This window comes from Pelodiscus sinensis, chromosome 10 (genome assembly GCF_049634645.1).
Source record: "Pelodiscus sinensis isolate JC-2024 chromosome 10, ASM4963464v1, whole genome shotgun sequence".
Taxonomy (NCBI): Eukaryota; Metazoa; Chordata; order Testudines; family Trionychidae; genus Pelodiscus; species Pelodiscus sinensis.
The window spans coordinates 48,997,363-49,010,122 of record NC_134720.1 but is presented as its reverse complement, the minus strand read 5'-3'; the positions used below and the strand labels follow the sequence as shown (position 1 = coordinate 49,010,122).

Genomic DNA, 12,760 nt, shown 5'->3' with positions numbered 1-12,760 from the left:
CTTTTGACCTAGATGCCCCAAGCTGGTGTTAGGTCTGGAGATGATAGCATTTAGATTAGAGTTAGAACCAATGTAGAGGCTGTTCATGATCATGAAAGATTCCTGGCACTTCTCAAATGAGTTGGTATTACCTTTTATCCAAATTCCAGTTAAGTACCTTTTCCTGCCATCATTCCCTCTGGAATTGTAGTTGTTTGCACTACATATTCTGTGCCTAAACTACTGTATCCCATTGTTGGGTACTGTTCAATGGCTGTTGCATTTCCACGGTGAGTGAAATTAATTCTCTGTGCGTGTTGTTTGTAAAGAAATACTTTGGGGTCCTTTGAAACATTTCTCTCGAAATGAATTTAAATTTTTGACTGCAACACTTCCTTAGAGGTGGAAAAGTGTCTGCATTTGTCAACAAGGTATAGTACTGTAATATATAGTAATGTCTCAGGTTGTAGCCAGGGGTCTGGTGGAAGCTGCAGGGACCCGTGTTAGGTCTGGTCTTATTTCATAGCTTCACTAATGATCCAGAAGAAGAGGCATATGGCAGATTAGTGAAATTTGCAGATGAAGCAAAACAGGGAGGAGCTGCAGATACTAGAGAAATGATATGGAGAGACCCAGACCCATGACTACACTACACAACTTTTAGCGACAAGATTGTGTCAACACACCCAACATAACAAAGAACGGCTATACTGGGTCAGACCAAAGGTCTGTCTAGCAACACCCCTGTTGCTAACAGCCGCTATGTGTAAATGCTGTTTGTTGGCACTTTTGCTGACAAAATACTCTAGCTCCAAAGAACTAGCAAAACTTTTTTGATTGGGAGAGATGCTAAGCACCTATGAATGACAAAAGTTCTATTGATCAATTGCAAGTGTAGACAAAGCCTCAGAGAAACTAGGAATGGGCTGAAAATAATAAAACAAGGATCAGTTTGGACAAATGCAGCTTATTCAGTGGGAGAGGAGAATAACCCTAAACCTGGATTTTCTTTAGGTGGAAGAAATGTGGGATGGAGGGGAGAGCCTGGGGGGATGGGAAGCAAATCATACAGGAATCTGGAGTGTGATACAGGGTAAAAAAACCTGGTCATTGTGGTTTTGTCTTAGTGCCATGTATTTCTGTGTTGCTGAATAAGTCATCTTACTCTGGGGCTGTAGATGAAGAGGCCTCCTGTTTTGGAGCAGAGAGGAGAGAGTCCTTCTCTTTCTCTGACTCTGGGGAGAACCCATCTGGAATGTTGCGTTTAGTTCTGGGTACCTGCTTATTCTGAGAAGGGCAAGGAGAATGATCTCCAGGCTGGAGGGAGACAGTAAGGCTTTTTGTCTGCACACTATGCAGCTTTTAGTGATAAAACTCAGGCAGTGTAGTGGCTCTTTGTCAGCTCTTTTGCCAAAAAAATACTTCCACCCCCAATGAGTGCTGTTTGCATTGTTGACAGGAGAGTGCTTCTGCTGACAAAACGCCATTCACATGGGCATTTGCCACTGCAAAACTTTTGTATTTTGGGGGAGAGGGTTTTAATACCCCTCAATGACAAAAGTTTGTGATTTTAATTGCTAGTATAGACAGAGCCTAAGACTGATCTGGCTATGAACTTGTCTCCAAGGTAGTGATATAAAATACCAGTTAAAATGTTAACCAGTTAAACGTTATGTTTAACCGGTCAACCAGACCAGCAGGCTACTCCAGCTTATCTGGGCCTGTCGCGCCACAGGTTGCTCCAGCCAGGCCAAGCCTGCCACACTGCCAGCAGGGGATGCTGTGGCCGGGTGAGAGTCCCAGCCAGGTGCCACGTACTCAGTAAGACAGGTAAGACAATGCTTACCAGGTAACCCGTTAACTCTCTTCATCCCTACTCCAAGGAAGGGATGCGGGCCCTATCACTTCAGATGTTTTAGTAATGTCTCAATGGTGTAGAAGAGAGAATATTTTCAGTTGACCCATGGGGAGGTAGGCTGGCAGGAACCTACTGGGGTATTGTGTCTCCTTGAATGGAGGGAGAGATCATAATGATTTGTAGAATAACAAGGGCACTTAATCTCTGTGTGGTTCAGAGAGAGAGGTGGTATTCATGTCCACTTATTAGCCTTTGCCAATCAATCTGCCGCTTTCCCCCAGATTGCCTCTTCCCTCAGCACCTTCATTGAGGAGCGTGGCTGCTGTGGATTGAGTCTCCTGGGCAGGCCTTGTTCTGACTGTGGGAGAACTTCTAGAAACTTCTCTATGGTGACAAACCCTTTATGAGGTAGAGGGAATGTTGGAGCCTCGAGGTTCAGTGGCAGCCTTGAAACCAGAAAGGGGAAGCCTCCAGCTAGGGTGAGCCTTGTGCATTGGCCCCAGCTCTTGGGAGGCAAAACTCCTAGGGAATTGCACTTAGTTCGCTGCATGTTCTCTATCAGGGATGGATGGATTTAATCTCCCCCCCCGCCCAAGTAGGATTTACCTGCTAATACAGGCCTGACAAGTTCCCCTTCCCAAGCCTGGTCACTTGTCCGTGTTTCTTCCCTTTGTCCGGGCAGGACAGCTCTGGCATGGTTTTCCCTTGGATTTTCCACGTTCCAAGGCAACAGTGTAGCCACTGCCTTAAGACATGGCTTCACCACAGGCACTACGACAGCGCAGACACAGCAGCATGGACACTTACTCCTGCGATGTATGAGGTTTTTCCATCACTGTAGGTAATCCACCTTTCTGAGCATCGGTAGGTAGGCATTGATCTGATTGGGTCTACACTGGGTCAGGGCAGCGCAGCTGTAGTGCTCAGGAGTGTGAACTTTTCACTCCCCTGAGCAAGTACAAACACCAGCCTAACATTTAACTGGAGACTAGTCCTTAGTGAGTGGATTTCCCTTTATTTTGTTAACATCTGTTTGCGCTGAGTATCAGGATTGCAATGAGGCTGTATCAGTGTTTACATCTCATTGAAAATGTGAACCAGGATTCTCCTTGTTGGGTTAGGATTGCAGGGTCGATCAGCAGCTAACGCAGGGTACCCAGCCTTGGAATATGAATCCCAGAATGCTATTTTCTGTGGGGAGAAAAGAAACCCAGGAGTAATTAATCTTACAAATGTGGATGCAGGGAGGGTTAAATGGTGAGGTCGCAACTTTTCTTAAACTAGTCCTCATGGGGAAATGTATTCATTACTCACCCAGAGAGCAGGAGTTTTGCTACCTGACTGAGATGCAACTGCAACAAATAGCGGTCAAACCATGTCTGAGTCTGGTGGTTGATAGTATTGATCTAGTCTGATAACCATGCTCTGTAGTCCCCTTGGTCAGTCACTTAATTGCTCCATGCCTCAGTTTCTCATCTGTAAACCAGCAATTGTACTTTCCTCTAGGGATGTTAAATTTAGATTAACTGGCTAATCAAATAGTCAATGCAATTTGCATTGACTATTCGATTAGTCGATAAGGGTGCTTCCGCCTTTGAAGTGTAACATTGTTACACTTCAAAGGCGAAAGCGCTGCAGGGAGCACGGGGCCAGCAGGGAACTCAAGCAGTCCCCTGCTGCCCGTGCTCCCTGCGGTGTTTCAAAGCGACTCAGAATCACCAACTGACCCGGGGCTCCATGTGGCGCTGCCGCTTTGAAATGCTCCGGGGATCCCGGCGTCAGGCTCCACATGGCGTTTCAAAGTGGCAGCACCACATGGGAGCCCTAGGTCATCAGGGAAGTCCTCCGCTGATCCGGGCTCCACACGGTGCTGCCGCTTTGAAACGCCACATGCAGCCCAGGCCAGCTGTCCAGGCTGCATGCGGCATTTCAAAGCAGCAGCACCAGTTGGAGCCTGGAGGCTGCCACTTTGAAGCACCCCCTTCCCTCCCCCGTACTTGCTGCCTCTTTCTGATAGAGGCAGCCAGTGGGAGGGTTGGAGAAGCAACTAGTCCCCTAGCATGTCAACTAGTCATTTACACCCCTACTTTCCTCTAACTCTTTGTCTTTCTCTTGCGATCCTTAGGCAGGTACTCTTACTTGTGTACGTGTGTTTGTGCAGTGCTTAACACAATGGGCTTTGAACTCTGTTGTTAGTTGTTAAAAACTTTAAAAAATAAGGGTACCCAGGCAAGGATGCTGCACACAGCACACGTCTTGAAGCCCCATTGTAGCTTGTGTGATTATTCAGAAAGATATGGATCTCAGCAATGTGTAAAAAGGCTCCCTCGAGTTTTCATAGTGATATGGTGTCTAGTTTTGTGCGTCATGAATACAGATCTCTGCAGACTGTGCTATGCGATGGTTAAACTAAAGATGCAGTTTAAAGCCATTTTAATTTAACTGGAGCAACTCTTTGTGGGTGCTCTCTCAAATCAATTTAAACCAGGTTTTTATTAATTTAGGTGGCACCTACCTACACTTCTCCTCCCTAAATCCATGACTGCCTGAATCCCCCTTACTCTGTTCCTTTTTTTTTCTCATAACTCCTCTTATGCTTAAGGAAGTGGCTGGTCTGAACGACTGATTGTTTTGCTTGTCTCCATTGTATCCTGCCAGCTCTTCTATTCCATTCTGGTCTTTGAATTTCCGTGATCTCCTCTCTGTAAGACAACCCAACCTCTGTATCCCCTTTTGCTGCATCACTTAAGGGACACAAATGATTTGGGGTGGATGATGAGGTGCATCTGCTGCTTCTCCCACTGATTTTTGCTCCCCTCCCCTTTGCATTCAGGATTTGGTTCCAATTTTAACCTCCAAACAATGGTGAGTGATTTCCAGGTCTTAGCTGGCAAGTGAAAATTGGTATCCCACTATTCACCAGCCTGGTAACTAATCCAGGACTGTTTAATTATCACTCAGCTTTCCAAAGCTGGATTCAAGGCTGAGATTAGGAGAACTTTCTGGAGACAGAACAAAGCAGGCCCTGCTGGAATTCCCAGCTCGTGGGTCAGACGCTGTTGGTATTTGGCGACCTCATCTCGCACACATGTGCATGGGGAAATGTGTTGATGTCTGCTGAGAGGATGATTGATTTATTTTTATTGTGGGATCTTTCTGATATCAGTGCCAGGAGCCTCTGCCTTTCTGGCTGAGAGCATTTGGAGACAAGGACGGGATCCTAAACGTAATAAGCAGTGTCAATCCGTAAGAAGTGGTAAGCTGCCTCAGAGCGTGCCAGCCCTTTGGAGCCTGCGATGATATTTTCTTGTGTGCGTAACTTTCATGTTTGCACAAGGCTCTTGGCTGCCTCCCATAGGTTCTGCTGTCACTCAGACTGGATTGCATGGGGATGGCGTAGGGAGAGAGCATCTCTTGACAATCTAAGTGAGCTCACAAGGCTTGGAAAGTCTTGTATGACTTTGTTTGTTTATTTCCCTTGTCTTAAGAAAAGTCATGGTAAGTGGCTGTCCATGAATAGCTTCTGAGCAAGCCTTCTCCTCTCCTTGCCCTCCAGTCAGTGACCTGGTTAAGAGGTAGGGCGTATACTGTTGCCTGCCATTCAGGAGCTGAGCATAATTCTGTTATTAAGTCTTTCCTAAGCAGTTAAATTCCTTAATTGAGGAGAAAAGTGGCTCATTCCCTGGGTGTCTCCCAAAATGCAGCTGCAAAGATAGGATGGGCTAGAGCTGTAGTTGAATTGTAGATGCCTCTCGTGTTGGGTACTCTGTGTAGTTCTGTAGGGCAATTAGATTGAAATCCTTGTGAGAAAGCACCTGCTCCTAGGACAGAACTGATGTGGTTGGCTAATGCCCAGCAGCTAGATGAGCCCTCCTCCAACCAGGTTACTCCTTTCTGGTCAACGTGATAAGCATTAGAGACCAGTTCCCAGTACACTGTCTATTGCTGGCTCTCCGGCTTAGCAGAGAAAGCCCAAAGGTAATCAGGTGGGATGAAGTTGCCTGAGTTGGGGCTAATTGTTATTTGAAATGTTTCTTGGGTGGCTGAACGCTGGGCTCTGCACCCACTGACTGGCTGCCCTTCCTGCCTTGAATCTGCCGAACCGTTGGCTGGGGAATGCCAAACACTCCCTGCTCTTCTGGTAGCAAGTTATCACAACATTCTCCCTAGTGAGAGGTGGCACATAGCCATGACTAGGATCAACTCCAGTGTCTGTTGCAGGAGTCTTTTCCCAAGTTGCAGGGGGAGGCAGAGCAAGGGCACCAGGGCTGGGGTGTGACAGGTATGTGTGAAGAGAGCAAGCTGCTGATACTCTCACACTGTATGTGCCTCTCATGTAGCACCCTCCTATTCAAACCCAGCTATTAGACTTCATAGGTGTCCAGCCCTGTCTGCATTGTAGTTGGCACCATGTTTGATGGCATCCGTGCTCTGGCTTCTTTACCAGAAAGACATGTTGTGGAAGTCATGCTAGTCAAATTGTAGCACAGTTTGACTAACGTGACTTTCAGAACACCTCTCCCTGGCAAATAAGCCAGAGCATGGATGCCATCAAACATGGTAGTTTCTAATATGGTGCCAGTAGTAGGTCGCAGACTGTCAGACACTGGGTCACCTTGCTCTAGGGTGACGAGCAGGGTGCGAAGGAACAGGAAATAAATTTTGGGACCTCAAACATTGCAAATCACAACTGCTATTTTCTAGCCATCGTTAGGTGCAGCTGAGCTGAGTTCTAGCAGGTTTGGTCTGGCATTTGGTCTGTGATCATGGCCAAACATAGCCTGGGTCTTTGCCTGAGCTGCCTGCTCTTGGCTGTTAATGCCATGTTTTCAAGCATGTTCTGCTGGATTTAACCTTTTAACCCTTGTGTAAACATGGCCCTACATGCTTGTTTCCCTGACTTGCTGTATGCTGTCCATCACAAGGTTCTGTTTAGTTATGGTGTGGCAACGTGGGCATTTTTGGTAAATTTTTGTAAACCCTATGTGTGTTTCAGCTTCTCCTGTATTTCGCATGGCTGCCCAGTGATGGAGGAAAAGGGGCCGTTTGCTCTCAGTGCACGCTGAGAGAGACGTGGTTGGGAATGTCTTGTCTGAGCTTGAACAGGTCCTTAAAAAGGACAGGCTGAGGTTGACCCATATCAGTGGGAGACCTAAGAAGAGCATGGCAAATCTGATCATCAGGACCTTGACACCACTGGCCACTGATGCCCAGAGAGGAAGGGGTTTCCCCACCTCTCAGCTGGGAGGCTGAGCAAACCCAGCAGCTCCAGAACAAAGAACTGGGAAGGTGTCAGGTGGGGGATCAGAGTTGGTTGTTGGAAGGAGTCAGGGTGGTTGACAGGGAGAGAGACAGAGCCTGAACATGGAGTTTGTTACAGCTCATCTGAGTTCTGGGCTAACTAAAATGGGCTTGGACAGTGTTTTAGCCATTAGTTCTTGGTGCTCACCTAAGGACTTGCTGGGCTGCGTCTGGCTGACTCATAAATCCGATTGTTCTGACAGTGCTGTGAGAGTGTCACTGCAAATACTGAGTGAGGAAGGGCAGACAAGTCTGGCCTCCCCAGACCAGAGACAGAGCCCTTGAGAATTTGGCATGTCAAAGGGCTTCCTCCAAGAGACTGTTCCAAAGCTGAAGGCATAGCACAATCCTGTGGATCTGTGACATACAGCTGTGCCAGAAAGGGTGTTTTCTGTACTCCACAGTAAATTGGCTTCAGTCCCTGACTCCATTTTCTGAGCTCAGTGGTCTGCCAGTGGCTTTCAGTGACAGCAGGGTTGAGTGCTCAAAGTGAAGGAAAGAGGCCTCATGCACGTAGCAGCCTGGCAGCGAACATGCGAGGCTTGTGGGGGGCTATATCTCTGGCTTCTGTGGTCAGGACAGTGAGTGCCCTCCCCCTGTGCTCACTGGGAGAATATGAGACTGTTGGTTTTCTGGTTTACTTTTGCCTCTTGTCTAATTAGTGAGCTAATGATGACAGTATGGCAGCCATTGTTGGGTTTTCTGATTTCTATTTAAAATAAATGTTGGAGAGTTTCAATCTGAACTTGGCTAAGTGCCATTCCACACAGGGCCCGTCCTCCCTCTGTAGCCTGGCTGCATTTCAGTGGTGTCTGTGGGTGGTACCGCTTGGGGCATTGTCTGTTTTCCATTTGTCCGGCGTCATGAAGGGAATGGGATTGCCACTGGCAAGATAACCAATGCTGTTGAGAAGCTCTAGGAAAGGAGCAAGTTGGTTGGCTTTCCTTCGTGGCTAATCTTTTGTTGGTTGCTCTCCTCAAGCTTAGCTCCCAGACACATGGTTTGTTTGCCCCAGGATTCCTCACCCGCTCCTCTCACCAGGTAGCTCTGTGGTTTTTCTCTTTGCAGTGATTGTTGTCATAGATTGTTGTAGGGGCTGTATTGTCATGCTGGTGCAGAGAACTGGCTAATGTCCATCTCTGATGAGGGCTCATCCCACAGGCAGTAGCTACCTGATGTCTCTAGGGAGGGCGTTGTGCCAGAACTCTGCTGTGCAAACACAAGCGAGCTTCTGCTCAGGCCTGCAGGCCCCAGGAGACTGACAGGAACATACAGGGCTGAGCTGCCATTCTGACCCAGAGTTGGCTTGAAGTGTGGAAGCGCCTGTGCTTGGTATAGCTCAGCCAGGAGGGCAAGGGGGTGCCTCTGTGTGGGTACCCCTGCAGCTCCAGCTAGACACTCGTGCTTGGTTTGGTTTCCATCTTCCTCACAAAAACCAACCCCTTGCTAGGCAGTCAGGCCGTCGTAGGCCTTTCCCTTTAGCTCTGCAGAGCACATCCTTAATGCTCCTTGTATCCTTCTGAGGCTCCGATGAGGTAGATTGGAGGCAGCTTCTTGTGTAGCTATTGGGGGTTGGTGGGAGGGACTATGCAGTAGGGATATAAAGGACTAGTCGACTATCTGATAAGCAAATGCTTATTGGATAGTTGATAGGGTAGTCAACTAGTTGCCTCCTCCCCCGCTTGCTGCCTCTATTAAATAGAGGCAGCAAGAGGGGGAAGAAGGAGGTTCTTAAAAGCAGCAGCGCCGCATGGAGCCCGGGGTCAGCTGCTCCATGTGGCGCTGCCACTTCGAATGCCGTGGGGGAGCCCGGCATCAGGCTCCCTGCCGCATTTCAAAGCAGCAGCGCCGCGTGGAGCCCAGGATCAGCTGGGGACTCCTCATCTGACTCCAGGCTCCGTGTGGCGCTGACGCTTTGAAATGCCGGGCAGAGCCCAGGATCAGTTGGGGACTCCCTGCTGGGCCTGAGCTCCACGTGGCGTGCAAGCTTTGAAATGCCTTTCAAAGGCGGAATGCGGAAGTGCTTATCAACTAGTCGAGTAGTCGATGTCATTTTCATTGACTACTCTACTAGCAAATTAATTGCTACTTAATATCCCTACGATGCAGACTCCCTACTGCAGCTGATGGAATGTTTCAGTTCATGCAGGGGATGCTCCTGGAATGGGAGAATCAGTTCCATCCTGCTGATCCTTTACCACCCCTACCCCTCAGCTAGCCTTGGAGGTTTATGCAGGATGTGGCCAAGAGAACACAGTGGTGTCCTGGCTTCGGGTATTGCTTTTACTCGACTCTCTCTGAAAGCCCTGGCAGGACAGCTGGGCTTGGGTGAGTTTGGTTTGCAGAAGGCTGTGGAAGTTGCTGATGTGGACACTGCCTGTGTGTTGCCCGGTCATCTGTGCTCCCTAGATGCTGTCTGGGCTGTGTGCAGGCTTTATCTGATGGGATGCCAGCTACGTGGTTTTTCCTATTGATTCCCTCCTCTTTCCCCTCCAACCCTTTTGTTTGTTAGTTGGAGTTTGCTTCCCTGACCTTTGCTATCTGGCTGGTGGTTTTCTGGGGTATTTGTTGCAGGGTGGTTCTGGCTGTCACATCATGTGATCCTAGCCATCACGGCTTATAGTTCAGGTGAAAAACGTGAGTGCCATCATTTCCTCCAGAGGCATGGTGGGGGTCAGATAAGACATTGTTGGAAGCTATTAATGGTACAGTTTTCAAATCAATTCCCCCAATTGGGCAGTTGGAGGCAGATCTGGTTCTGTCACGTTGGGCCCATCTCTCAGCTATTTTGGCTCCATAGCAAACCCTTCCAGTCCCTCTGGCCATGCCTACAGGAGAGGTCCCATTTAGGGATGTGAAGTGTTAACCAGTAAGCCTCACCCTTAAGGGAGCTAGCAAGGGCTGCCAGCTCTGCTCCCTGGGGGAGGCTTTTCTGCATGCTCTGCAGCGGCCCCCCGGAAGTGGCGTTGGCAAGGGCTGCCTGCTCTGCTCCCATGGGGAAGTTTGCTCATGCAGTGAAGCCGCCCCTCCAGAAGTGGGGCCGACAAGGCTGCCAGCCCTGCTTTTGGGGAGACTTTGCTGTGGACTCTGCAGCCAGTTCCCTGGGAGCAGGCTGGCAGTGCCTGTTGGCCTCGCCCCCAGGGTGGGCTGGGCCAGCCTTATCATGGACAGAGACTGCTCTTGTTGGCTGGGGCAGCCCCTGCCTGCAGTGGACCCCACGGGGCTGGAGCAGACTCTGCCCAGGTTTGGTGAGGAGCTGCTCCGTCCCCTATTTGTTAATAGAACCAGCAGGCAAGACTCACCGGTTAACCTTTTACATCCCCACTCCAGTATGCTTTGTACTGTCAACAAACCCTGCCTGGTACAACTCTCAGGTTAAGCAGACAAGACCTTTCGTAACATGCAGGGGAGACAATGGCATTAAGGATATTAAGGACTAGTCGACAAGCAAATCCTTATCAGATAGTCGAATCGACTAGTCGATTCCCCCCACCCTTTGCTGCCTCTATCAGATACTTCAAAGTGGGGTACTTCAAAGGGTCAGTGCTGCATGGAGCCCTTACCCAGTATCCATGCAACGCTCCGCTTTGAAACACCAAGGGGGCGTTTCAAAGGGGCAGCGCCACACAGACGATCCCCAGCTCAGCTGTGCAGCGCTGCCTCATTCAAACACTACCACAGCGTTTCAAAGCAGTGGCACCGCTTGGAGACCAGGCTCAGCTGGGGACTCCCCAGCTGATCCCAGGCTCCACGTGGCATTTCAAAGTGGTAGTACAGCATGGAGCCTGGGGTCAGCGGGAGACTCTGAGTTCCCCGCTGACCCCAGGCTGCATGAGGGCACTTCTGCTTTGAAATGCGGACTCTTGTACATTTCAAAGCTGGCACACTGTGTGCAGCCTGAAGTCAGCAGACTTCCTGCTGGCCCTGGCTGCGCTGGAGTTCCGCAGTCGTCCTTTGAAATGTACAAGAACCCCAGCGGGGCTCTTGTACATTTCAAAGGAGGAATGCGGAAGTGTCTATCGAGTAGTCAATGGAAATTCCAATGGAAGATGCCAATTAGGGATGTTAACGAATGATTAATTCCATCGACTACTCGACTAAATTAATCGTTAGTTAACATCCCTAATTGGCATCTTTGAGAGCTTCCTTCCTGCTGCTTTGAGGCTCTTGGTCTGGCTTTTCTCTCTCTCCAGCCTTGTGCTGTTCTGACTGTGATAATTACAATGGGCCAGTACAGCTAGGAACTAAGGTTCTCTGGTAGCCTTAGCAGGCCCAGAGTTGGAGCTGGGCTCTTCTCCCCTGGGACCACTGGGCTCCCAGTTGTATGAGCAGTATTATTTGGCTGTGGAACAATTGTGATTTCGTATCAGTTATTTTTTAGATGGGTGGGGGAGACAATTCTCTAGGACTGACTGCCCCATCCCGGATCCAATCTCCAGGGCAGTGGAGCAGCATTCAGTCGGTGTATCATACCGGTTGGGCTGTGAAAAGATTGTCCCCTCTCTGCTCATCTTGCTGGCCAAGATACAAGTACAAATACAATGAATTCCTGTAATAATGACTGAACTGGCAGAAAAGAATCAGGGTTGTTGGTCCTGATGTTACAGAGTCCAAATAAGCTTTAGACCCCTTAGAGAGAATAGGCTTCCTCATGCCCCCAAGGTAGGGACATTGGCTCCTTCATAGAGAGCAGCTGCTAAAAGCAGCCCTGTCTGGGAAAGGCTTTCCTCTCAGCTGACTTCTGGATCTGCCCTTAGAGTGGTGAGAGGCACTTCTGCTGGATGACCTCCTTCTTTGCTGCCAGCTGTCTCAGTGGCTCCTGGTGAGTGCTGGGTGTGAATGAGGCAGGCAGTGTTTGGGTCTCTCACTTCTCTGATGCCCAGCATCTGCTGCCTTACATACTAGTCTACCTCAGAGTTGAATCTATAAGGGCGAGTCAAACAGGAGTGCATTCTGGAAGCTGTGGCACAGGCTTGGATTACAATGGAGAGGGCATTTATGCTAAAAGCATAGGTGCAAGAGTTGGGTGCCCTGGATTTTGTTCTTGGTGTTGCTACCAGCGCTGAGAATTTGGGCAAGACGCTTCCCTTTTGTGTGCTTTAGAGTCCCCCTCTGTAATATTGAGGTATTACTGACCTATTTTATTGAGCTAGAGATTAGCATTTGGAAAGTGCTTTAAGATCCTTGGCTAGGATGTGCTGAAAAAGCTCAAGTCTTATTCTAGCCTCCTGAGGGTGAATTCCAGAGGGATTTATTGTACAGACGGGCTCCTCCTCCATTATTACCAATGTGGTTGTCCTGAGGACTTCACTAGAATTTCTGGTGACCCCTTGTGATGTGTCAGCTGTAACTCCAGCCCCTTTGGGCTCTGTAGTGAGCCTCAGGCATTGAAGTGAGAGCTCAGAAGCTAGCAATGAAAAATGCCTGTGGGTGTGAGATCAGCCGGGCTTTGCCTTCTCTAGGGAAAAAAAAAGTTTTATTTTTATCATTAGAGTTTACCTCTGCCTGTTAACACATGTTAAAACGACAGCTGCTCTGTCCATAACTTTACTCTGTTTGTTGCTGTCATGCTCTCTATGTAATGAAAGAGGTGCCAGGACTCAATTAATATTTTTACTTTCA

General features: G+C 48.8%; 1 protein-coding gene across 3 annotated transcripts in view; it reads left to right on the top strand.

Annotated features, from left to right (window-relative positions):
- Window positions 1–12,760, top strand: part of DVL3 (dishevelled segment polarity protein 3) — a 55,723-nt gene that overhangs the window by 1,809 nt on the left and 41,154 nt on the right. Inside the window, exon 1 of one of the 3 annotated variants that reach the window (XM_025179145.2) lies at window positions 2,240–2,316. The exons of the other annotated variants lie outside the window; for them this stretch is intronic. Within the exon in view, the coding sequence (XP_025034930.1) occupies window positions 2,255–2,316 (62 nt within the window). The 5' untranslated portion in view covers window positions 2,240–2,254. Of the gene's footprint in view, window positions 1–2,239; window positions 2,317–12,760 lie in introns of those variants that run through there. 3 annotated transcript variants of the gene reach the window in all.